This window comes from Homalodisca vitripennis, chromosome 8 (genome assembly GCF_021130785.1).
Source record: "Homalodisca vitripennis isolate AUS2020 chromosome 8, UT_GWSS_2.1, whole genome shotgun sequence".
Taxonomy (NCBI): domain Eukaryota; kingdom Metazoa; phylum Arthropoda; class Insecta; order Hemiptera; family Cicadellidae; genus Homalodisca; species Homalodisca vitripennis.
Genome location: NC_060214.1, coordinates 19,138,634 through 19,164,027, shown reverse-complemented (window position 1 = coordinate 19,164,027; position 25,394 = coordinate 19,138,634). Strand labels below are relative to the sequence as shown.

At 36.1% G+C, this 25,394-nt stretch overlaps 1 protein-coding gene across 10 annotated transcripts in view; it reads left to right on the top strand.

Annotated features, from left to right (window-relative positions):
• The window catches only part of LOC124367384, an 80,702-nt gene that overhangs the window by 11,573 nt on the left and 43,735 nt on the right, over positions 1–25,394 (top strand). For all 10 annotated transcript variants that reach the window (XR_006922890.1, XM_046824154.1, XM_046824151.1 and 7 more), the window contains 9 exons: positions 926–1,022; positions 2,374–2,499; positions 3,411–3,553; positions 4,078–4,179; positions 5,890–6,007; positions 20,573–20,705; positions 20,780–21,011; positions 22,718–22,927; positions 23,922–24,036. Coding sequence is in view for 9 of the 10 variants with exons in the window: in XM_046824154.1 (XP_046680110.1) it covers positions 926–1,022; positions 2,374–2,499; positions 3,411–3,553; positions 4,078–4,179; positions 5,890–6,007; positions 20,573–20,705; positions 20,780–21,011; positions 22,718–22,927; positions 23,922–24,036 (1,276 nt within the window). In the remaining variant the exon portion in view is untranslated. The remainder of the gene's footprint in view (positions 1–925; positions 1,023–2,373; positions 2,500–3,410; positions 3,554–4,077; positions 4,180–5,889; positions 6,008–20,572; positions 20,706–20,779; positions 21,012–22,717; positions 22,928–23,921; positions 24,037–25,394) is intronic.

Genomic DNA, 25,394 nt, shown 5'->3' with positions numbered 1-25,394 from the left:
CTCTATAGATTGTTCCAAAAGGTATGTATTATGTTTGAAAATTAACACCTTAACAGTCAGCATATAAGTTTTCAAAATTCTTAACTTATTTATTGCGCATTTAGAAATATTTGCAATGTGCTTAAGAAAAGTTTGTCAGAGTAAACTTTAACTCGATGTGATTTTTACAAATTTTCTATTGTTCCAATAGTTTTTCCCCAAAACAACAAATAAACCACACACATTCATTATCTTCTTAACACACTGACTGTGACAGATACACCACTCCCTGTACTAATTTTAGTACATGACCCATGTTGCAGTGAAGAAGTTGGTGAGCAAAAAATGCAAAACAGAAGAACACTTCTTTGCATTTCATCTAAGCCCATCTGACCAGCATTATACTTCAAGCAAGTTGTAATTGAAATATCGTATAGCTTCATTAATGCCTGAAGGAGGAAGGGTACATCAAAAGAATCTGAGTATCATCTGCATATGAATAAACACCATAACAGTTCATTTTAAGTATAAAATATGAATATAGTTGGATCAAAACATGAATCTTGGGGAATACCATAGTTTTTTCAACAACATCAGGATAACTTTATTTTATATTCATTGTCTGTGTCTGCCTTTATAAATAAGAACAATGGTACCATTTTACAGCTAAATCTCAGAATTTGTAGAACTTTAATTTTGCTAGCAAAAATTCAAAATGATTAGAATCAAACTGATAAGTCCAGTGTCACAAGGATACTTCTACAGTTTTGATCTCTTGCCATACAGCTTATCTGAAGTGATCAATAAGGCAGAAGTAGTGCTTAAGTAGTTTGAAATTTTTTAGGTGTGGGCGTGAAGATTATCTGTACCTCTTTCTTGTATGCCGTGATAACGATTATTTAGGGTCCAGCTTAGTAAATGTTTCTAAAACACAAATTGTTTGCAGATATCCGGTGATGGCCACACAAACTCCGTCTCAGGAACACGACAGCTTCCCGTTCAAGCCCACTCCAAGTGGGAACTACAAGCTGAAACCTAGTCAGGTATTCAATTCAATTCGTTTATTGCCATTAAATAACATATAAGTTACAAGAGGCTTTGTCACTTAAGTCAATTAAATGGTAGCACAATGATATAAATAAAATAGTAGACATTTAACTTGAGTGTAAATTTGATGTTATAAGATAATTTGTTGTTTATCAAATGGGTTTTAATCTAAATATAACAATGAACAAATATAACAATTATTAAAAAACGTATCAATCAATAAAATTCAAAATATTAATTCATTGGTTGGGACAGTTTTAACTTTCTCTCTCATTATTAGAAAGTTGCAAAAGTAATGTCTCTTCCTCACTTTGAGTCCACTCGAGTCAGTGGTTTAATGAAAACATCTGCATTCATTTACATTTAAGCATTTAATGTGACTAAAAATGATCCAATTATAACCAAACCAAAATTTATTCAAATTCCCTAATGATTCTAATTATATTTCAATATATAGTTCATTATTTTGTTGGCTAAATAACTTGAAAAAGTGGATCTAAAACTATTATATATATCTAAAACTCTTTTAATTTTTATATAAGGTAACATTTTAATTTTCATTCCCTTTCTGTATTTTCATACAATGTGATTCTATCAAGGTTTCCTTTAAGAAGGGTTTTATGAAAATTAAATAATTGTTGTATAATATTCCTTTAACTGAATGACTAAATAGTGAGTAATAAGGCATTTAGAAAATAGCATGTAACAAGCTGTCAAATTTTTTTTTAAAAGGAGAAGCCGATCTCCTTTTATGCCTTATTCTGCCCGTCCTCATGGGCCACTGGCCTGTGCGAGGATCTTATCAAACAGAATAAGGGGGAGAGTCGATACAGTACAAGGTCGGTGGTACTGATAAAAAGTGCAATGGTCACAGACAGGATTTTAACCTGCGCTATCTCTAACTCAGACTCAAAGTCCAACGTCTTAGACATCTTGGCCATCAGCACTCCCAAATTCTTGTACACTAGTAATTTCTCTGAATGAAAATAAAAATCCTGATCACACGTCATGTTTAAGACTAGGATCGATTCTTGGGCCACTATTATTTTTATGCAATCTAAAAGGTCTATAAAATACAGATAAAATTTGTCTACATACGCATGATTACAATTGAACTGTGAGTGGTAAATAAATTTATATACTACAAGATTGTTAAATTACCTATATAAAGATTACATTTATTTCATTAGTTTATATTGGTATAGTCTGTTTCCTGATGGTCTGTTCAGTTTATTCTACTTTTGATTGATTGTTTTTAACATTCAAATAAGCAAAACGGGTACAGCTGAATTTTCAGTTTCTGTAAACTTTTTAAAAGTTGGTGTCATTGCGTTGGTATCATTGTAGGTGGTCTATGAGTCCAAAAACCTGAGCATTGTGGCAGCTGACCCCGGCAGTGTCATGCTGAACGTCACCGAGTCCAACAAAACTGTGGAGACTGATTTTGTCAACAGACCAGAGAAAGAAAACTGGGTACGATAACAACAATGTCACTTCTTAAAGCATATTCCCCTAGTATATGTTTCATAGTTTAAAACCATATTTAATTGAGCTAAAAGAGTTTTTTTCTATTCTTATCATGTTTGTTGTTTTGTACCTTCACCAACTCATGTAATGCAAGATAATAGGCCTGGATATGTTTGGAATTTTGAACGAGTTTCTCGTGGGATTTCTGAGTATTCCACACATTGACGCATAAACAGTTGGAAGGTATCAGAAAATAAGGAGATCTAATAAAAAAATAAAAATTTCCAAAATACAAAATGGTGTTCGCATTTTCTGATATAATGAAATGAAATTTTGTTGAAAATGTTTGGTGCTGAAATAATAACGCAGAATGTGAAAATATGAATTGATAATATTTATAATTATGGATATATCCTTAAAAATGTTTCAGTGGAGGAGTCTTTTGCAAAGTTGTCTGCTTATGTAAAATTTGATAGCATGATTATTATTATCATGTGTCTTTTTTATTTTGGGTAACATGTTGACTTGTAAAAGTGTGCAGCAAGGACGTAGCCAGCGAGGGGGTCCAAGGGGTCCGGACCCCCTAAATTAAAAATGTTGTAAATTACTTTTTTAGTAAATGATTATTATTATTATTATAAATAATTCAGTATTACTGACAAGCACTGCTGAAAGATCGTTCTCAACAAAGAAATGGGTCAAGAACTTTTTAAGGAACAAAATGCGGCCTTACTCTCAGTCCACTACGGGAAAATATTATATATATATATATATTGTCTGGACTTCCCCAAATTTTTTCCTGGCTACATTCTTGGTTTACAGATAATTTTTTATAATGAAAGCAAAAATTTGAAAGGATCACAAACACTACAGATCTGAGTAATGGCACTAAAAGTCAGGATTGTGCTTGTCTACAGGACACGACTTTCCTGTACACGTCGGTCGGGGCTGATGGAAAGTTGCCATTTGGCAGCGAACTCTCGGACACCATCAGTGACTCAGATGGTGGCTTTATAAACCATAAGTCATCTGATAAACCTTCAGAGATAAGTCTAGCTAAGTAAGGTGTTGTTTCTTCACTTTCTGATCATACAATTCAACCTCTCATGTTATGTATTACATTTAATATTGCATTGTATATTTTATATTTGTTACATAATACATTTTTATGGCAATGGTGATTCCACACTATACCTTATGGGTAAAGTAGTTTAAACTCCATATGATAAGGAATATACAAATTTTAAAGTTGTTTTTAAAATCCTTCCGGGCTACGCCCCACTGGTCTTGAAAATGCCTGTTTGGCTCAGTTAGCAGATATTAAATATGTGTGATCACCTGTCAAAATCAAGAATAATAAGTATAATAATTTATACACATTTAAACAGGTGATAGTAAATGTTTGTCACTCAGCTGTCACAGTCAGTTACACTTTACAAATCTTGTGTACATGCAGAAGCGTTTATTTGTCTGGGCTTCTTTTTATTGGGATTTTGGGATTCTACTACAGTAAAATGGTGACAGTAATTTGTAGGTTTTAGATAAGTGATCCTCGAATTTAATTTACAATTGGGTTTATTTCAGAATGGGTTATGTGGTTGACAACTGCTTGGATTGGAAGAACTTGATCTTGCCGAAGAAAGCAGACCTGCAGAAATTATTGCTGCACAACGTACTCAATAAGATGTAAGTTTCACAGTGAACATGGTCTGACTTCTGTTGTTATAAGATATAAGGATTCTGCGTATTTTCACTTATTATATTCTATTTTTCTTTTGGAAGGGTTAAGAAACTTCGTGTAACATTTTAATTAAATATTATGATCAGTAATTGAGTTGGTTTAAGCACCATTCTCCTAAGTTAAATAAATACTAAAATTTTAATATATTTCTACATAGTATAAAACACAATTTAAATTCTAGACATACTTAAAACTATATAAACAATAAGAAAATTGGTAACCTTCACTCTTTTTGTGACAAGACAAGGTTTGTCAATTATACTTATAATACAATTATACAAATTGTAATAAATTTGTGTGATAAACTTTTTAAATTCAATCCAGATGATTAATATTCCACTGATAAAATATGTTAATCAAGCTCATGACGGCCGAAATTATCGTAATTTTATAATTACGATGCAACTTTGCCAAACTTAAAGAATATCCGAAAAATTATGAATTTATTAAAAAGGTTCTGGAATTAATAATAGTGTCCATGAACATATTTTCAGCATCTATAATGCAACCAGAGTATTAGAAAATCATTGTTGTGTGACCCAACGGTGAGACATGACATTCATTTCTAATAGACAGCGTGTTTCTCACGCTCCCTAACTTGTATTTATGTCCTCAAAATCTGAGGCTTTCACAGAAGCCAATCAGATGTGAAGGCTTCTGTTCTCTGATGTCCTTTGGGCTGAGGAGATATGCCCTTAGGAATGTTGTCCTAATTGTAGCTATAGCCGTATGTGTTCCACTGAGTCTTCCGCTTCTCCACAGAGTCTGCAATCATCAGTCTGACTAAGACCCACCTTCATAAGGTGTTTTCTAAGAGGGCCATGTCCTGTCAGCAACCCTACTACCATTCTTATATCCTCTTTATTTTAACTTGGAAGAGATGCCTACCCTTTAGTATAAAGAGAGATAAACATTTTTGATTGTCTTAATCCTGGGGCCCTACTACAGTTAAAGGATCTAAGCCTCTTTTCCCAATCTTTTACAAGAGCTTTACTGTAGGACAAAGCTACTCCGTAGCCCGGCTCTGGCCCTACTATAAGGGATTCCATTCCCATTTTGGCGAGGGTATCTGCTTTTTCATTTCCATGAATGCCTTCATGGCCCGGCACCCAACCTAGTGTAACTCTGTTCTTCTTTGCCAGTTCTACCAGAGCATTCTTACATTCCAAAACTGCTTTCAAATCAAATGAACAGGCGTCAAGTGCCTTTAACACAGCCTGGCTGTCAGAGAGTATTAAGTATTCTGCTCCTTTTGGCCTCATTTGTATGAGTCACAATCTTGTTAAAACCACTGTGTAAATTTAAAATTTTCAATACTACCAGATTTGACAATACTATGACAAGAATAATAAATCCATATTGTTATCTATCTGTTACCAAATATGTAGATGTAACAGACAATCAACATAGTTGGTTCTCACACATGTTATCAGCATTAAGTAACAAAGGTAAATAAACCAGGCTGTCAACATTGATCCAAATGTACAGACAAAATCAATAATAACAAAATATTAAAAAATTAATCAACATTTAAATGAATGAAACATGAATTATAATAACAAATAAAGCTCAGTACTCCCTCATTGGAGCAGTGTATTCAGTTGTAATGAAAAATTATGTGAGTGTAAACATATAAATTGATGTATCTTTTCCAGACATCCTGACATCCAGGTAAAAATCGGAAGTTCTGTGTACAACTGTCACAGAATTGTGTTGCAGTGTTATTGCTCGAATTTCATTCCAAAATCTGGTTCGGTAGTTGAATTGCCTGAGGTAAGTCAGAGTTTTTGTCAGAGTTTTGTTTTATTGAGTAATCAAATCCAGCATTTTTAGAAATCTAAACACTACCTGTTGACTCCTATATGGCAAGAATATTACAAATTTCATGGCTGAACATGAATATACATAGCAAATCATAACCAGTTGTGTGTTACTGGTTTATTTAGGCATTTTATAACTACAAAATAATGGATAACAAGTCAGTTTGGAGAAGTCAAATTAAATTTAAAAATCTTATCATTAATGAAAGTTATTGACGATGGAAGGATTGTGAAGGAAACAGGATTTTTCCGGACATTTGCCATCGTTCAGTGAAACAAGAAATCAGTAACACTACGTTTCGAGATCTGCAATCTGATCTCTTTTCAGGTAAAGAACTAATAGACAATAGACAAAATTCTTTATTCATAATCTTCAAGATTAGAATGGTGTCATAAAGTTTACATGTAATAAAGTTTACGATGGTTGTGTAAGTGTAAATAAGTTATCAGTTCTCCAGTTAAGAAATTCTTCAATTGAGTAGAAGGGACGTTCTTGGAGCCATCTGGTTAGTTCCCTTCTGAATTGCTGTTTGTCTGCAGTATGATTTTTAACTTCAGGCGGTAGTATGTTCAGGAATTTGGCGCCCGTATAAGTAGGTTGCTTTTCAAATAGAGTCAATCTATGAGAGGGAAGTGAGTAATTGTTTGCTGCTCTTGTGTTGTGTGAATGTACATCTCCTCTTCTTGGTATGTTTTGTTGACTGGTATGGACAGTTACTTCTAATATGAATAGGGCAACTGTTGTTAGAATATTTAAGTTTTTAAAAGCTTCCCTGCATGAATCTATTGGTCCTAATCCTGACATTATGCGGATTGCTTTCTTTTGCAGCACCATGATCCTGTTAGTGTTAGTTTTCGAGGAGCTGCCCCAGATGGCTATACCATATCTCAGGTGGCTTTCAAAGAGAGCGTAGTATGCACATTTAATTATTTCGGGACTACCAACTTGTTTTAATCTCCTTAGCACATACAATGATGTACTGAGTTTTCCACATAGCTGGTCTATTTGGTCATTCCAGGAGAGAGTTTCGTCTATGACTAGTCCAAGGTACTTTACATTTTGCATTCTTTCAGCCTCTGGTAGTTCCCAAACTTCTCCTTTGCTTCGTCCAAGTATTAGTTGCTGAGTTTTAGTGCTGTTCAGTACTAGATCATTGGCTTGACAATATTCTATTGCCATATTAATAGCTATATATGAGTCTATTTCCAGTCTGGTGGGCTTTTTGTTTTGTAACAGGAGTACTGTATCGTCAGCATACAATAGCATAGAGCAGTATTCTCTGAGGTAGTCAGGGAAGTCACTAACAAAAATTATATACAGTATGGGGCCCAAAACTGAGCCTTGTGGAACTCCTCTACTGACTGGCAGTGGTGTCGAGGTAGTTTTTGTTGTCACTCCTTGTGTTGTGCTTCTTATTTCTACCGTTTGCATTCTGTCCGTTAGGTAGCTCGTAAACCAGTCAGCAGTTTTCCCTACCACTCCCCGAGCCTTCAACTTTTTCACAAGTATGTCATGGCTTAAGCAGTCAAAAGCTTTTGTAAAATCCAAGAAAATAGCAGTTGTTGTATCTCCTTTGTCTATTGCTTTTATTAAATATTCGACAATGCTTGTCAGTCCAGTTGATGTAGATTTACCTCCCATAAAGCCATGTTTATTTATTTATTTATTTATTTACATACGGTATACACCATTTCACATTTGTTATAGGTATTGAGAAAATACAAGAGGCTTGATATAAACAACTTACATAAATAGTTTACATGCATACATGCTAAAGCAAACAGAAGCAAAAAAATAAGCAAAACAAGTGCCAAATAACATCAACATCGTGAATAAAAAGAAAAATTACAACAGCAATATAGTTCATAAACAAGTGCAACATGAAGGTGGAACCGTAAAAAAGACTTAATTAAAGTACCGGTAGCGTATAAAATATAGAGTTACTTATATACTACTGAGACATACATATGCATATGAACAAATACAATACGAAAGAAAAAAATAAAGATTAGCGTAGCCTATGTTCATTGATATATATAAAAAAAATCACAAGAAACCATTTCCATTTAGCAAAATATAAAACATGCTACAATACATGCAAATTTTGATGCTATTATAATAATATATGAACAAAAGTGTTAAGAAAATAGCAAGCAATATATAACATTCACAAGAAACCATCTCTATTCAGTGAAATATACAATATGCGACAATACATGCAGGGTTTGATGCCATTAAATATAAGCAAAAGTGTTAACAAAAAAAACAAAAACAAAAAAACAGCAAGCAAAATATAACGTTCAGTGTCAGAGTTTCACGTGTGGCCAGAGAGATATTTAGTGACCTCCCTCTTGAATGATGTGTCGGACATGCTGAACAAATCAATATGCGCAGGAAGACCATTTCCCAACCTGTGAATTCTCGGTATTGTACTGTTGTACGCATAGTTCGTAGCGAGGAATTCCCTCTCGAAAAGCTGCACAGATCTTGAAGATGGTCGGGGACAACGAAGATTGATCCTCTCTAAAAGTCTCGGGGAATCACAAGACGACGACAAAATCTTCTTCAAGAACATCAGGTCAGCAATTTGGCGTCTGGTGCTCAAGGGTAGGAGCCCAAAGTGGCGTTGCAGATCTTCAACAGGAACCCCGTCGTAGGCAAATCCAAGTCTCAACCCAATCAGCCTGATGAATCTTATCTGAATTCTTTCAACGAGTTCAACCTGACCCAACAGGTAGGGAGACCATACAGGCGAACAGTATTCCAATATTGGTCGAACCAACTGGACGTACAGGGCCCGAAGTGTCCATGGTGAAAACCCATCTCGAGAAGTCCTAAATATAAGACCGAGGGCAATAGTGGCTTTCCTAGTAATTGCAGACAGATGCTGTTCAGGGCTCAGTGACGAGGACAAGATAACTCCCAAATCCTTAACTGTACTTGAGCGATTCAGTATGGTTCCCTCCATCTCGTAGTTGAAGACTATGACCCTAGCTGAGCGATGGAATGAGACCACAGAGCACTTTGCGAAATTTATATCCATGCCATCCCGCACACACCAGGAGACGACACTTCCCAAGTCAGATTGCAGAGAGGCGCAGTCTTGAAGTGTGGATATCTCCCTATATACCTTGGCGTCATCCGCGAACATTAACAGGCTAGACGATGTGACGACATTCTGAAGGTCATTAATGAAGATAGAAAAAAGGGCAGGTCCCAGCAGAGAACCCTGAGGCACCCCAGACACCGCCTCAAATGCAAAAGATGTCTCACCGGCATGACGCACGACGAGGAGACGATTCGCCAGGTAACTCTCGAACCACATCAAGAGAGATCCAGTCACTCCCCAAGTCCTAAGTTTTGCTAGGAGATGAATGTGGCTTATCCTGTCGAAAGCCTTTGACAAATCAAGATAAACGCAATCGACCTGGTGGCCCAATCTGAAGGAGGATGTAATGTCATTCTGCAAAGTCACGAGATTGGTTGTTGCCGACCTTCCCTTCATAAAACCGTGTTGAGCTGGAGAGATGATGTTCTTGGCTTCAAATGAAAGTCTACGTAAGACCAAGGACTCAAAAACTTTGGCTAGGGCAGGCTGAATTGCAACAGGTCTGTAGTTCTTGGCATTTACTGGATCACCACTTTTCAGGATAGGTGCAATAAAGCTCGACTTCAGGTTCTTAGGGAAAATGCCCAGAGTTAGAAGAGCATTGAAATATTGGGTGACATGTGGAGCCAAGACACCACTACAAAACTTCAATACTACTGGGGGAATCCCATCTGGCCCCGCGCCCTTCCTTTCATCCAGCCCAGCCAATGTCTCCTCCACTTCTTCACATGAGATGTGAAAACCTGACAGATGGAATGAGGTTTCCAGCTCCAAAGGAACTGGAAGTGTTTGTGGGAGCCTGTATACAGAAGAGAAATAAGAAGCAAACAAGTCACATATGCCTTTAGGGGTGTCCGCTGTCACGTTGTCAAGGTACAGGTTGGAAAGTGCTGAAGACTTGCGTTTCATATTCCTGATGTGTCCCCAGAAGACCTTCACATTGCTTGGTATGGAGTTTTCAATACGAAGTATATAGTCCCTGTAACAGGAGGCGGATAGAGTCCTACACCTTGCACGAACACTACGAAATTCCAAGTAGTCAGAGTCTTTTAATGACTTTTTGAACTTGACGTGCAGCTTCTTTTTCAAAATGACTAGTGCCTTCAGCTCTAATGAAAACCAACAAGGGAAATTGCGTTTTCCAAGTACTTTCGTGGGGGTCAAGTCCCTGATCACCCCACTGAGAGAACCACAAAAATCAATGAATGCTGTCTCCACACTATCCCCCATCACGTTGCTCAGTTCCGGATACGGCCAACCCTGAATCACTCTAAATATCTCAAACAGATCACTCCTCCTAAAGTCGTAGATATGGGTCCTGTTATTATCAGTGACTGGTCTGAAACATGGAACGGTAATATCGAGAGCTGGATGATGTGATTCCACCTGAACAAGGCGATCAAGAGACCTTCGGACACTGATGTCTATCCTGGAAGAGAAAACTAGATCCAGTAATATTCCACGGTCGTTGTTAACACCGTTAACCTGTGTAAGATTGAAGATATGGGCAAGATCTTTGATTGGCTGGCTCGCAGGATCATGAATTTGAGAGCCGAGAGGATCCCAATCCGCGTTGGGGAGGTTAAAATCGCCCAACAACAGGATAGGTTCAAAATTTTCAGAGGTGAAGAGCAGCTCTTCGACAATTGAGGCAAAATCAAAGTATTGGCTTGAGGGCATGTTAGGTGGAAGGTAGACTCCGCCGACCAGCATCCGATGACTAGATGATAATTTGACAGTAGCAAAAACACATTCTACAGATCTATTCTTTGGTATGATTTCTTGGGATAGTATGTTATCCTTTATTGCAAGCAAAACACCTCCCCCGCTAACCTTAGATGAGGTCAGTTCTGAACGATCACAACGAAATATATTATAATTCTGCAAACCAAGCTCAGCACTACAAATGTCGGCAGATAAATTAGTTTCAACCAGTATTAATATATCATAATTATGGCAGACAGATATTGATTGTTTCAATGAGGTAAACTTTGTCCTTAAGCCGTTGACATTTTGGAAATAGAGTTCCAAAGCTGACTGGTTTACCCCAGCATTTTCTAGTTTTTTGGCTCGAAGGTAGTTATACAGGGTGATCCTTTCAAGTAACGTATAGTGATGTTACTTTCCCCATTCATCCTGCGTCTCCCCAGTTCATCCCTCAGCTTCTTAAGATATTGCCGTTCCTTCATGGTGCGATCTCTCGATATAGAAATGTCAGAGAGGGCGGGATCAACGTCAGAAATTGCCTCTTTAGAGAAGCCGCTAACGAACTGCATCGTGTCTTCTACCGAACAAAAAACAACTTTCAGTGGTCTATCTTTATCTTTTAATGGCTTGCCCAACCTGAAAATTTTTAGGCCGTTGACATGAATGCCGATATTCAAGGCATCAATTACCTTTGAAATCAGCAAAGTGTCATGCTCCTTTTTAGTTTTGGTGTCCCTGCTCAAGCTCTCCTTGAGGTTAAAGATAATGATATTCCGTTTCCGAAATAGACGCTCGTTGATTTCTTGGATGACAATCTCCTCAGATTCACCCCCACAGTAATTTTCTCGTGTCTGCTTGATTTTGGCTATTTCGTTGTGGATTACTTTAATATCCGTCTCATTTGAGGTCACTCTCGGTTCCAATAAATCCACAGTAGCCTTAATAGCTTGGATATCGGTCTTGATTTCCGAAATTCCTGCAATTATACCGTCAATTTTGTCAAGCTTATCGAGTTTCTGCACTATTATAGCGAATTGGTCGTTCAGATGATCAATTTTTAAAGATAGGTCATCCGTGTTAACGTTGCAGTCTACACGCTCGCATTTCCATGTTTTCTGGGTGCCATCAGCTATTTTCCTGTATTCCGCCGGAGTTATTCTGACGCACTCAGGATGGAACCATCGTTTGCAGGCTCCATCGCATTCCACGCCCTTATTCACAACTTCTCTAACACAGACACGACAATAGTTTTTGCTTGAAATGGACGATGCCATTTTCTATGGTATGACTACCAAAATGAAACAGTAAGTGATACAATATCTAAAAGGCTGTGGTTTCTTTTTAAACGTTGATGCAAGTCAAGCACGGAGACAAGTCATTACTCTATGCATTGAAGTAGAAGCAGACGATGTGATCAGCTGAATGGGAGATCTGTGATAGACCAATAATTAATAAAATTACGTAAGTAGAAAAATATTAATTAGAAAAATATTAATTTGTAACAACATGCCAATGATTTGTAAAAACATGCACTAAGAGAGATATGCTTCAAGTTTTTAAAAGAAATTCAGACAAAACTAATAAATTTAATTGAAGTTTATACCAACAGTCACTCACTAGAAACAAGCCGAATCTGTTGACCCAGGTTATGTTCACATGCTAATGACAGATATTACACAATCCACGACACTTTTCGGAGCACAAAATGCAAGTAACTCACTCAATGTTGCCCATCTATTGCCCATCTATCATGTTGTTCTTGGGGAAGAAGGTTGTTAGTATTGAGATGGTTTAATAGTCTTGATAACACAATCTTCTCGATAATTTTGGATATTGCAGGCAGTAGGGATATTGGCCGATAGTTACTGGCTTGTGTTGGATCCCCTTTTTTGAGTTTAGGGTACACTTTAGCTAACTTCAATTTTGTTGGGAAGATGCCCTGTGCGAATGACTTATTTATTATGTTGGTCAGGGGTAATATTAGATGATCTTTACATGCTTTAATAAGTTTAGTGGAGATGTCGTCAAAACCAGCTGAGTTTTTCTGTTTCATTGTCTGTATAGTTTTCCTAACTTCCTGTTCAGTTGTCGGTGAGAGAGTAAGCGTGTCTTGAATGTTGTGTATAGTGGAAGGTCGTTTAACTAGGTGACCGTCATATGTAGCTTGTAGTAGGGTGTTATTAGCGACATTAGCAAAGAATTTATTGAAGTGGTCTGCTACCTTTAAGGGATCTGAAATTAAAGTTCCATTATTGCTAAGTTTTATCGTATCATTACCATTTTTACTTTTGTGTCTCTCCTTATTAATTATATTCCATATTGCCTTGCTTTTATTTTCTGCTTTATTAATGTGTTCAGATGTCTTAAGTTTCTTTTGGTTTTTGAGATGAATGTCGTATTCCCTTTTCTTTTCTGTTGCCTTAGCCTTGTTTTTATGTGAGCCAGTAAGCAGATATTTTTCCTGTGCAGCTAGGAACTGATTTCGCTTTTCCATTGTCTCTTGGTTAAGTACAGTTGGCTGTTGCGGTTTCCTCTTGCGAGTTCGAGTATGTGGGCATGCTACATCCATGTTATACGTCAGAGTTCTTAAGAATGTGTTATAAGTGTCTTCTACCGTTTCCAATCTAAGAATGTCATTCCAAGTCTCCTGTTTGAGTAACCTATTAAGCAGTTCCAAGTTTCTGTCAGTGAAATGTCTACTATACATAATTTGGTCAAATGGATTGAGCTTGTTGTTGTTCAGTGTCACCAGTTGTCCTGTATGGTCGGATATGAAGGTGTTAATGACATTGACTGTTGGTTTGCAAGGAATTTGATTGGAGCAGACCATATCAATGGAAGTTGCAGTGTTCGGGGTGATACGTGTAGGTGGTAGTTGATGTCTTGTGATATTGTATGAATTAAGAGTCTCTTGGAGTTGGTTGTTGTTTCTATTTGTCTCAAGGCAGTCAATGTTGATGTCACCGATTATCAGTAATGGGCTATTCCATGTAGGTATAGTTTCTAGCGTGCTAGATAAGATGTCAATGGCTTCGTCCAAATTCGTGTTTGGTCTGTAGATTCCGACAATGTATGTGATTTGTTTTTTTATTGTCAGTTTTATTGCAGACAGCTCACATACAAGTTCCTGGCTATGTATGTTTCTTTCCAGTCCAGAAGCGTAGTTCTTAAGTTCATCTTTCACTAGTATCGCCACTCCCCCTTTTTGGTGGTGCTCTCGACAAAAACTCTCTATTAGTGTATAGCCTTCTAGGTTGGTATTTTCTAGATTTGACTTTGAGAGGCCGTGTTCTGTTATTATGAGGACATCTGGATAGGTATTGGTGAGGAGGTCAGTCATCATATCTATTTTATTTGAGATTCGATCTGTATTTTGATGTAATATTGTTAGTGAAGTGTCTTTTTTTGTAGAAATTGTGGGTCTTTCCTTTTTTTTGGATGCTGCATCTGTTGGTTTTTGTTTATTTAGGATATTTTTGGGAGGAGTACATTGGTTTCTAGCAGGTTTAATTTTGTTAACTCTATGTTGCATATTGGGGTAGGAGCAGGGTATGGTCTTGTCTTGCATCATGATCCGGTTTGGTGTTGTTATGTATTTTTCTGTGTCATGTGGTGGTCTTCTAAAAAATGAGTTGAAGCGCTGGTATCTGGAATTTTGTCTTGAGCAACGCCTGGTAGTTTGATTGTTTTTCTTGTCACTTCTTGTAGGTGTTCCATTAAAAATTCTTCAAGCGTTATACCTTTAAGTTGTGTTGCTGTAATTGGGGGCCTATTTTGTACACGAAAAGTACCAAACTCTTTGGCAATTTTATTGGCTGGTGTTTTTTGATGGTTTCATTTTTGTGTCTCTTTATTTCTTGAAGTTCTTTATATTTTGCTACCTGTAGCGAGATACTGAAGATATTTTGTTTCTTAGATCCTTGTTTTTTTAAATTTTTTATTCGTGCAATTTGGTGATAGAGGTTGTTTAGCTGGAGATGTTTTGTAAGTTAGCTCTGCAGGTGTCATTGTGTTTTGTAGTTTGCATTGCAAATCATTTATTGTTGACTCCATGTGGTCATGTCGACATTTTAGCTTGGTTAGTTCGACCAGGATATGTGATGTATCGCTTGGTTTAGGGGTGTCAAGATTTTTCGTCTGGGTTCCGGAGTCAATGGCAGTAGCTTCTTCTTTATTGTAGATATATTTTTTTGTACTGTTTAATTTTTTAATGCTGTTTTCAAGCTGTTTGATTTTTCCTTCAAGGATACCGATAATTTTTTCTTTGCTTGCGTCTTGTTCTTCAAATGTTTTTTCTAATGCAACTTGTAATTGTTTCTCTTTCAGTAGTTGGTTCTCAATTTCTGTTAGTGCATCAGTTAGCATGGCATTTCTACTGAGTAGGGATTCATTTTGCGACTCAAGTTCCTCTATCTTAGCTTGATATGTTAGTTCTGACAAAGTATTTAGGTTGGAGATCTGTTTTGCCAGTTGGGAATTTCTTAGTGTTAAAGCATGTAGGTCCTGCCTGAGTTTGTTGTTTTCTGCGAGTAGGGCATTTCCTGCTTCAGCAGCTAATGTTAGAGAGGTTTCTAAGTCATCTGTATTTTCAAAATGTTGTATTTTAGTATGAACATCTTCCATCGTAGATTGTGGTTGAGTGGAAGTGTTATTTTCTAACAGGTTCTCAAGCTTTGTTTCAATAGTGTTATTACATTTGCAATTTACACACAGCCAAGTTTCTATTTCTATTTTACTAAGTTTTTTGATTTTGCTATCTGACCAATTCAGACATTTAGAGTGGAACCAGCTTTTACAATTGCCTGTACACAATATGCCTTTATATCTCACTCCGATAGAGCAGATTCCACAAGGAAAAGATGACATAATGCCTTCACTTTTATGGGATCCGCCTGTAGTACACTAGTGCTTCTCAGTTGTGATAAAAAATGGTAAACAGTTTTTTATTCTAGCTTTGGCTGATTGCTGTTGTCCTGATGAATAAAATGGTAAACAGTTTTTTATTCTAGCTTTGACTGATTGCTGTTGTCCTGATGAATAAAATGGTAAACAGTTTTTTATTCTAGCTTTGGCTGATTGCTGTTGTCCTGATGAATAAAATGGTAAACAGTTTTTTATTCTAGCTTTGACTGATTGCTGTTGTCCTGATGAATAAAATGGTAAACAGTTTTTTATTCTAGCTTTGACTGATTGCTGTTGTCCTGATGAATAAAATGGTAAACAGTTTTTTATTCTAGCTTTGACTGATTGCTGTTGTCCTGATGAATAAAATGGTAAACAGTTTTTTATTCTAGCTTTGACTGATTGCTGTTGTCCTGATGAATAAAATGGTAAACAGTTTTTTATTCTAGCTTTGACTGATTGCTGTTGTCCTGATGAATAAAATGGTAAACAGTTTTTTATTCTAGCTTTGACTGATTGCTGTTGTCCTGATGAATAAAATGGTAAACAGTTTTTTATTCTAGCTTTGACTGATTGCTGTTGTCCTGATGAATAAAATGGTAAACAGTTTTTTATTCTAGCTTTGGCTGATTGCTGTTGTCCTGATGAATAAAATGGTAAAGAGTTTTTTATTCTAGCTTTGACTGATTGCTGTTGTCCTGATGAATAAAATGGTAAACAGTTTTTTATTCTAGCTTTGACTGATTGCTGTTGTCCTGATGAATAAAATGGTAAACAGTTTTTTATTCTAGCTTTGACTGATTGCTGTTGTCCTGATGAATAAAATGGTAAACAGTTTTTTATTCTAGCTTTGGCTGATTGCTGTTGTCCTGATGAATAAAATGGTAAACAGTTTTTTATTCTAGCTTTGACTGATTGCTGTTGTCCTGATGAATAAAATGGTAAACAGTTTTTTATTCTAGCTTTGACTGATTGCTGTTGTCCTGATGAATAAAATGGTAAACAGTTTTTTATTCTAGCTTTGGCTGATTGCTGTTGTCCTGATGAATAAAATGGTAAACAGTTTTTTATTCTAGCTTTGGCTGATTGCTGTTGTCCTGATGAATAAAATGGTAAACAGTTTTTTATTCTAGCTTTGACTGATTGCTGTTGTCATGATGAATAAAATGTTGTATTAATACTTAATTAATAAAAAGAAGTGTACAATTTTGTTTGATTTTGAGGAGTAATCTAGTTCCTTGTCAAGTAGAAAGATCCAGACAGCCTAAACTAGATAGGTGATGGAAGTCAGATGTAGATAAATAACAGCCGAGTGGTGCCGTAATTAACTAACCTAATACATAATTACAAACTAGGTTAAAATAAACAAATCGTACCAAAGTGTTGTGGCACGCCTAAGTCAGGTTCACTAACTATAAAAACATGCACTTAATAAAAAACTATACACAACACTAATCATTAAAACTGAACTACGGAATACAGGTCACAATACGTCTGTATTCGACTACCAACCACCTACGACTGACCAGAGGGCACTAGTCAATGGTAATCGTCATGGCAGACAAAAACAAGATGGTGGAATTAAAAAGGAAGGGGGACAGGAATGGGCCCTTTTGTTATTATTGGTTCATGCGAGATGAACTTCTTAAAACCATATTGTGACTCCGCATTGGTTTATTACAAATATCCGATCCGTTTGATACTTTTGGTTTTCTCTTTAGTTCATTTTTTAGAATTGGCAACGAAAGCGGCCTAATCTCGACTGATGGTTGACTGATTGGTTGCTCTGCCAATTTAATGTATGTCGCCTCAATTAATTTCCTTTTGAAGAAATGTGGTTCCCGATGTATTATGTGGGCTTCATCCCACCCACATATGATGGTCTTCGGACCAACAATGGTGTGCAATTTTTGACTTTTCTGTGAGACCTTTTCTCGTGTTTTCTTTGTGCTCTTTTATCCTTACGTTTAGTGGTCTTTTTGTCTCGCCTATGTATTCCCTATTGTAACTACATTTTATACTGTAAACACAGTTTTTGGAATCCTGTGTGCTAATTTTTGGTTTTGTTTTTACGAGACTTTGTCTAAGAGTATTGTGTGTTTTAAACGCGGTTCTAATGTTGTACTTTGCGTTTATGTCAATCCCTTATGTGCCGGGATTATCGGAGAAAATTAGAAGAGAGGTAGAAAGTATCTGATAAAGTACAAAAGTAAATTTTAAAAGTTAGAATAGTGAAATAAAATAAAAAGTAGGCTGAAACAGACCTAGGAACCACAAATATAACTTACTAAAATTCATTTATAAATACAATGCTTTAATATAGTAGTATGATTAATGGTAGGGTAATTGTAAAATCATAAGTTTAATTGGAGACATTCTTCTTCAAACTGATAATTAAAATCATCTTAAATACCATCAAAGTATAAAGCAATGATCCAAGTGAATAATATTTTATTTTAATAACTAAAAAAAAATTAATTAGTTAATTTTTGAGGGAGTGCTAATGACGGAGCGATCTAAGACGTTGGACTTTGGGTCTGAGTTAGAGACAGTGCAGGTTTAAATCCTGTTTCTCAGTACCATCGACCTTGCACTGTATCGACTCTCCCCCTTATTCTGTTTGATGAGACCCTCATACTGGTTAGTTGTCCATGTGACAGGTAGAGTAAAGTGTAAAGGGGGATAGGCCTCTTCTTATTATAAGAAAAATATTTAATCTGCTAATCTACGGAAGATTCTTTTTTTTTTTTTTTTTTTTTTTTTTTTTTTTTTTTTTTTTTTTTTTTTTTTTTTTTTTTTTTTTTTTTTTTACGTAGGGGGAATGCATTTGCGCACGGAGTGTGGGACTCCCTTGCGGACTACCCACTAAACCCCCTACGGGCCACGGAGAGCCCAGGCCGGAACCCTTTCGGATGACATCTTGCCTGGTCCGTGTGTCTTATGTCTCAACCAGGACAAAACTACTTGTTTCGGAAGCTAGGGGTCAGCCAGGCATCCGTCTTCACGCTTCTGATGAAGGATCGCATGTACGTGAGTGGTGACTGCATTCCAGGCGTCCTCATTCTGCAGCATCATCTCCACAATGGTCTCTGCCGTAACATCACCAACTGTGGTGGCGAGCGTTTGCCTGGCCTCGGTGAAGCGCCCGCAAGCGAAGAAGGTGTGATGAACATCATCATCTTCCTCCGGGCAGTAAGCACACCGAGGCGACCTGACTTTTCCCATCCTGTAGAGGTACTTCCTAAAGTAACCGTGCCCCGTCAGGAACTGACACAGGTAGAAGTCTAACGGAAGATTCTTTGTTTGAAGTTTCTTTTTGATGATAGAAGGATTGTGAAGGAAACAGGATTTTTCTGGCATTTGCCATTTTTCAGTGATACAATACAATCAGTAACACTACGTTTCGAGATCTGCAATCTGATATCTTCTTCAGGTAAATGACTAAACTAATGCATGACCACAATCTAGGTTAAAGTAAAAAAAAACATACCAGAGTGTTGTGACACGCATGAGTCAGGAACCACAACAGCCAGGTTGTCTGTCTATTCCATGCACACCTCTAACTCTAAAACACTAATTATTAAAATTGAACTACAGAATACAGGTCACAATAGGTCTGCACTCACCGACCAACCAAATAGAACTGGGAAGGTGGGTTAAATTGTCTCATCACAACAGTGCTATTTAACCAGATATTAGCAGTACACAGAATTATCCACATAATCAGTTTCAAATCAGCTCTGTTCTAGGAGAGTATTCGTTCACATGAAAAATAGTGTAAATAACAAATTAATTTAGTTTCTATCTCAGATTCAGCACGACTTTCTGTTCCAAACAAAGCCTCTGTTCTTAATTTGTATCCTCATTGTTAAAGTTACATTCAGGACAGTGATGGTTTCTTGGTATTATACATTATAGCAATTTGTTAATCATATTTTGTTTTATTACAGATTATATTTCTCTCTGTCCTTTTTTTGTTCTCTTAGAACAAGAAACTTAAAAATTGTACCTAGTCCTGGAAGGATCTTTGCACTTTCCTGAGTGACAGGATCTTGTGGATGGGTAAGGTTGAGGATAGGAGTCGCCTTCTGTCAAGATCCACAAGGAAAAGATTTAGGGCATTAGTCTCGGTCATGTTCCCTCGGAAGAAGAGGAAGCCAGCTCTGAACCAGCCTCTCCAGTAACAGCAAACAGGGGGTGGCATGCCCTAAGGTCTAGGCTACCAAGAACCTTTGATTCTTGGAGAACATCACTAAATCCATCAGTCATCTTCCACAATAGACTAGACCTATCAAAACTACCCTTGCCCCCTTGCACCCCAGAATCTCAACATTTGCAGTTGGTGATGTGCCGCTCCTGGACATCCATAAGGTTGCCCAGATTTAAGTGACACAAATTGATTTTTGCTGTACTGTAGGTTTAACTGGAAGGTATAAACCAGCCAGAAGTGAATCCTCCTGGGGAACAATTCAAATTATATTTCTCTCGCTACATAGAGAAGCTTATATATCATGTCATTGTTATGGAAGATACATAATAGGAGATAGGAGTGATATTTTAGCAACAAAACACTCCGAATACACATTGGGAGCTGTAACAAAAGTATTTCTTACTTTATTACATGAACATATTTGTTATTTTACGTTTGTAGCCTCCCCCAAGGTAATTATTAATTTTAATACAACTTAGTTCATACAAATAAAAACATTATGTATTTTAATACTTCTCTTTTTTAGGTAGAATGTAATAAACACAGTGTATAGTAAACATACTGATTAAAATCACTGTTGTTTCAACAGAAAGAGGTCTCAAAAGATGTCTTCTCGCAGATCTACCACTGGATGTTACATCTCGGCACGGACAGCTATAAACTTCTGCGAAGGGACAACATTCTGGAGATTTACAAGGCCGCCAGCTTCTTAAAGATCAAGGGTGAGTTTTTAACTGGGTGTTGAGCAATATTAACTTTCAATGTTGAACAATTCTGACAGAACCGAATTTTCCAGAGCTGGAGGATCAGTGCTGGGCGTTCATCGACAATGTGGATGTGTTCTTTGAGGACAGAGCATTCCTGTTGTACTTGGCCGCTAGGAAGTACGACAATAAGACCGTGATGGAACTGATGATTCCCAGAGTCCAGCGGTTCTTTCTGACTCTTGTCAGCTCCAGGGAGTTCGTGGAGTTCTCGTGTGAAGAGGTCTGCACTTTCCTTCAGTCGAACTACATCTGCATCCATTGGTGAGTGTGATCTTGCTTTCACAGACCATAAGCTGTCTGGTGTGAAATGTATTGAAGTAATCCTTCTATGTATCGTCTTTTCCAATGGTCAGAATTCTTTTTAATACAATAAATCTTGAATATTTAAATGTACAGTCATAGATTTTTCACAATAAAAGTTGATTGAAAAATACACATCCAATTTTAATACATTCTAACAGCTTCTTCTTATTGGAATCAAATGCTTAATTTAGGAACAAAACTCCAATAAATAAGAAATTGTATTTTTGTGAGGCCTTTTGTATTCAATGAACACATCATCAGACCCACACAACCACCCATTGAACACGAAAGGCCTCACTAAAATACAGTTCTTATTTATTGGAGTGTTTGTTCTAATTTTAATGTCTCAATTTTATTTACCTAATACTCAACTAAAATTTTACAGTCAGGCTGGTGCACAAAAACATCAACATAGATACACTATAATCAGTTCTGCAGTCGTGGTAGTGATAAGATTTAGAGGAATTGTCCCATTGGTAAATTTTGCAAGAGCTTAGAATACCAGGAAAGTATAGAATAGCACTAGGATTGTGATGTATTATTGTCTAATCTTGAAAAAATCATTGTAATCTAGGTGTAACGATCGATACAAATGTCATGGCTCTATCAACATTTATCATGCAATTTATGACAGGCCTTATTGATGACAGCATCAATCAAAATTGAAAGGCCAAGTAAGTTCATATGTAAATATTACAAAAGTAAGCTTATGTTTATAATAATACAATGGAGGATTATGTCATACTATGTGTCACGAAACAGGCATCATTGAAGGTGAATGGAAAATTTCAGGTATATAGCTCATTTCATTCTTTAAATTTCCTGCAGACTGACAGACAACTATACAGTAAAGAAACATTTCCATCTACCCGGCAGACGAAACAAATTGTGCCATCTACTGAGTGATAACCTTAAATGCTGCTCCCGTAGATGGACATGCACCATCATAGAAATCATTTTTGTCAAGTATAAATGAAATTTCATGCAAAATTTAAAGCTTACAGATATATCTTTCTTTAGATACCTTGCATACAGTTAGGCTAAATGTGTTACTACGTACCACAATAAATTTATATATTTATTTTATATATATATATATTTTATTTACAACTTAAATTTATTCTGTGATTTTCTTATTGCCATCACGATTAATCTTAAGACCAATGTGAGTGTTGAATTTGGCTCCAGTTAACCTTCCTCTCGCATGCAGCATCTGATGCTGTTGCAGACTTGACTCTGGAGTTACATTCGTCTGAAGGGATCCAAAAATAATCAGCGACGAAGAACAAAGAAGTTCAAAACGAACCTGCCCTCATTGTTTCAACATCAGAGACATCCAGACTAAAAAAAATAGTGCAATCTATTTGAAGAGGTATTCGCATTGTCTCATCAGGTGCAGAATTGAGCGCACTACGATGTTGACTGACACAATCCCAAAGTACAGTGGAGCATCTGAGTCTTCTACACATAAAGCTGCTTGATCAATGTAAAAATGTTCGCTAAGGATCAGCCAAATTTGATGGTGTTTAATGCCCCATCATCGAACTTGATGCTGCTGCACTCCTATGCAATTGTGGCTTATTTCACTTATGTTTAATTTTGTCAAGGGTTTATATATACACATATATTAATGACTATGATGTAACCAGTATGACGTGTTACAGTGAGATGGAAGTGTTCATGGCAGGTGTGCGCTGGCTGGAGCACGACTGGAATAGACGCAAGGAGCACGCTGTCGAGGTGATGAGTTGTGTCCGATTTGGCTTCATCAATCCTCGGGTCCTCATCACACTGAGACGCAATCCCCAATCTCCGCAGTTTCTTCGAGTTGCCAACATTCCTGAGATTTCCAAGATGATTGACGATGGTGTTGCGTAAGTGTGCAAACTGCAAATAATCTATTCTGTAATCAACCCACTTGTTCAAATTTGTCGAGAAATTTCTCGTTGCTCATTACATTTTAAGATGGCAGTTTGTGATCTCTCAGTAATATTCATTCTCCCAATTTCTTCCTCCACTAAAGTTTTATACATAAGGAAACATTATCTATTAATACCAGCTTAAAGTCCTCATTGAATCCTATGAATATTTATTCGTTACACACATTTGTATTGTTCTGGTTTACATTATGATAATTAGTTTTGTTGCTTTGTTACTTCTTGTTGGCATTTGTCTTGCCCTCTTTGACCTGCCTAATCCAATTATTATATTCAGTGTTTGACATGAAAAATGTACAAAATTACCAAGCAAGTAAAACAACATTTTTTATAACCGAAGAAAATTTCAAAGAAATGCAGAGATGTTGAGAGCTCAATCTTCTATTTTAGTTCAGTTTTTCAGTTGGTGACATTCCATCCTTAATTTTTTTTCCATTATCCTGTGTAAAAGTTTTGCAGAAGGTAATTTTGATTCCAGATATCAATTGCAGTTGTGGTACAAATATGCCACAAATACGTTTGTCAACCACCATTCTCACAGAAATGGGAAGAGCTAAAGCCTCTAAGTTCAATTTCGTATTCTCGCAATACAATATGAATAAAAAGACAAGAGCACTGCTTCGTCTTGGCTATATTCTTGACTGTGATAGCTCAATTTATTTTAAAGTAGCTGGTAGTATTTATCAATGAATTATCAATAGATTACTTAAACCACATAAAACAGTTTCCTAAAGGGATTGAATCCTTGTAAAAGTGTTCTTTATTTCACGAAACCGGAAAACAACTAAACCAATGCTCATTCATTTGCATGGAAAAACAAGCATAACTCTAAAAGCCTGCGTGATTGGTTTCCATATTTATTCTAGATACACCTTATATCATCAACATTTAATGAGACCAAGTTATTTTACTTGTATATTTTACATTGCAGGCTGTCGATATTGAAAACGTATTTTGAAAATGACTCTGACGAAGATTTCCAGAAAAGTCTGAAATTACTAGGAGTGACAAATCCAGTTCCTCGTAACTGGGCAGGCAGTGACAAGGTTCTGTAGAAGATAAGTTATAAGATATTTTATCTTTTAAAGAAATAAAATGTTGCAACTTACAGTAAGTACATCTCTACTATCAAAAGAAAAAACTAACTAATTTTAAGTTGTTTTATTTAAGAAAATCCTCATAGAGAAAATTGAGTTATTCCAGTCACCCCTCAGAATCAGAATCAGTCTTTATTGTTACATCAACGTTTATACAATGTATAAATGCTATGTCATAGCATTGCTATAGAAACAGGTAACATTGTCATATGGTAATGTAATAATGATACATACACATTCATACATATGCACTTCACCATTCACATATACATATAAACATATACACATAAACATACATATAAGAGGTATGTAATCTATGTTAAAATACAATTTTAAAATTCAGGATCCATCAAATACTCATCAATACTATAATAGTTTTTTTCCAACAAAAAATCTGTTAGTTTGCTTTTAAATGTTTTTGAATTGATTAAATGTTTATATTTTTGAGGTAACTTATTGTATAATTTTTTTGCCGTGTATATTGGAGTTTTTTCTACCAGACGCAGTCAATGTATGGGATATTGAAAATTAGCTTTAAATCTTGTGTTGTAATTATGATCAAAATTATCACTTTATAAGCTTTCAAAGTTTGATTTTACTGTTAGTAGGGTTTTCAGAATGTATAAATTTGGAAGTGATAAGATTTTTAATTCTTTAAACAGAGGTTTGCAAGAAGTTCTAAATGATGAAAAGGTCTTTAATCTTATAATTTTTTTTGGATCTTAAAATTTATCGAAGTCAGAAGATGACCCCCAAAATTCAATACCATATTGAATTATTGAAAAAAAGAAAGAGTAGTAAGTTATTATTCTAGTTTCCAAATTGAGTTTCGCAACATTTAATAACATACCGAGTTCAATCTCCTAATAATATTTTCAATACATTTTTTCCAAGAAAAGTTTATATCCAAATCAATACGGTACCTGAAAATTTTACGCTATCACATAACTTTATTTGCTGGCCGTGGAAAATTATATCCTTATTATAGTCCTCCATTAATTGTGGTGTTCAAAAATTTAGTAGTTGAGTTTTCTCTTGATTTAATTTCAATCCGTTAACCTCAAACCAGTATGCCAATTCATAAAAAAGCTTGATTTAATTTATTTTCCATTTGAAAGTGAGAGTCGGCTTTAACAACTGCGGTTGTGTCATCTGCATATAATATAAATTTTGGTGAAACATTTTAGGTAAATCGTTAACGTACAGAAGAAACCGTAGAGGTCCCAAAATAGACCCTTGAGGAACGCCCACTTTAATTTCATCCCAACAAGATCTAGATTTTACACTATTTAAAAATATTACAGTTC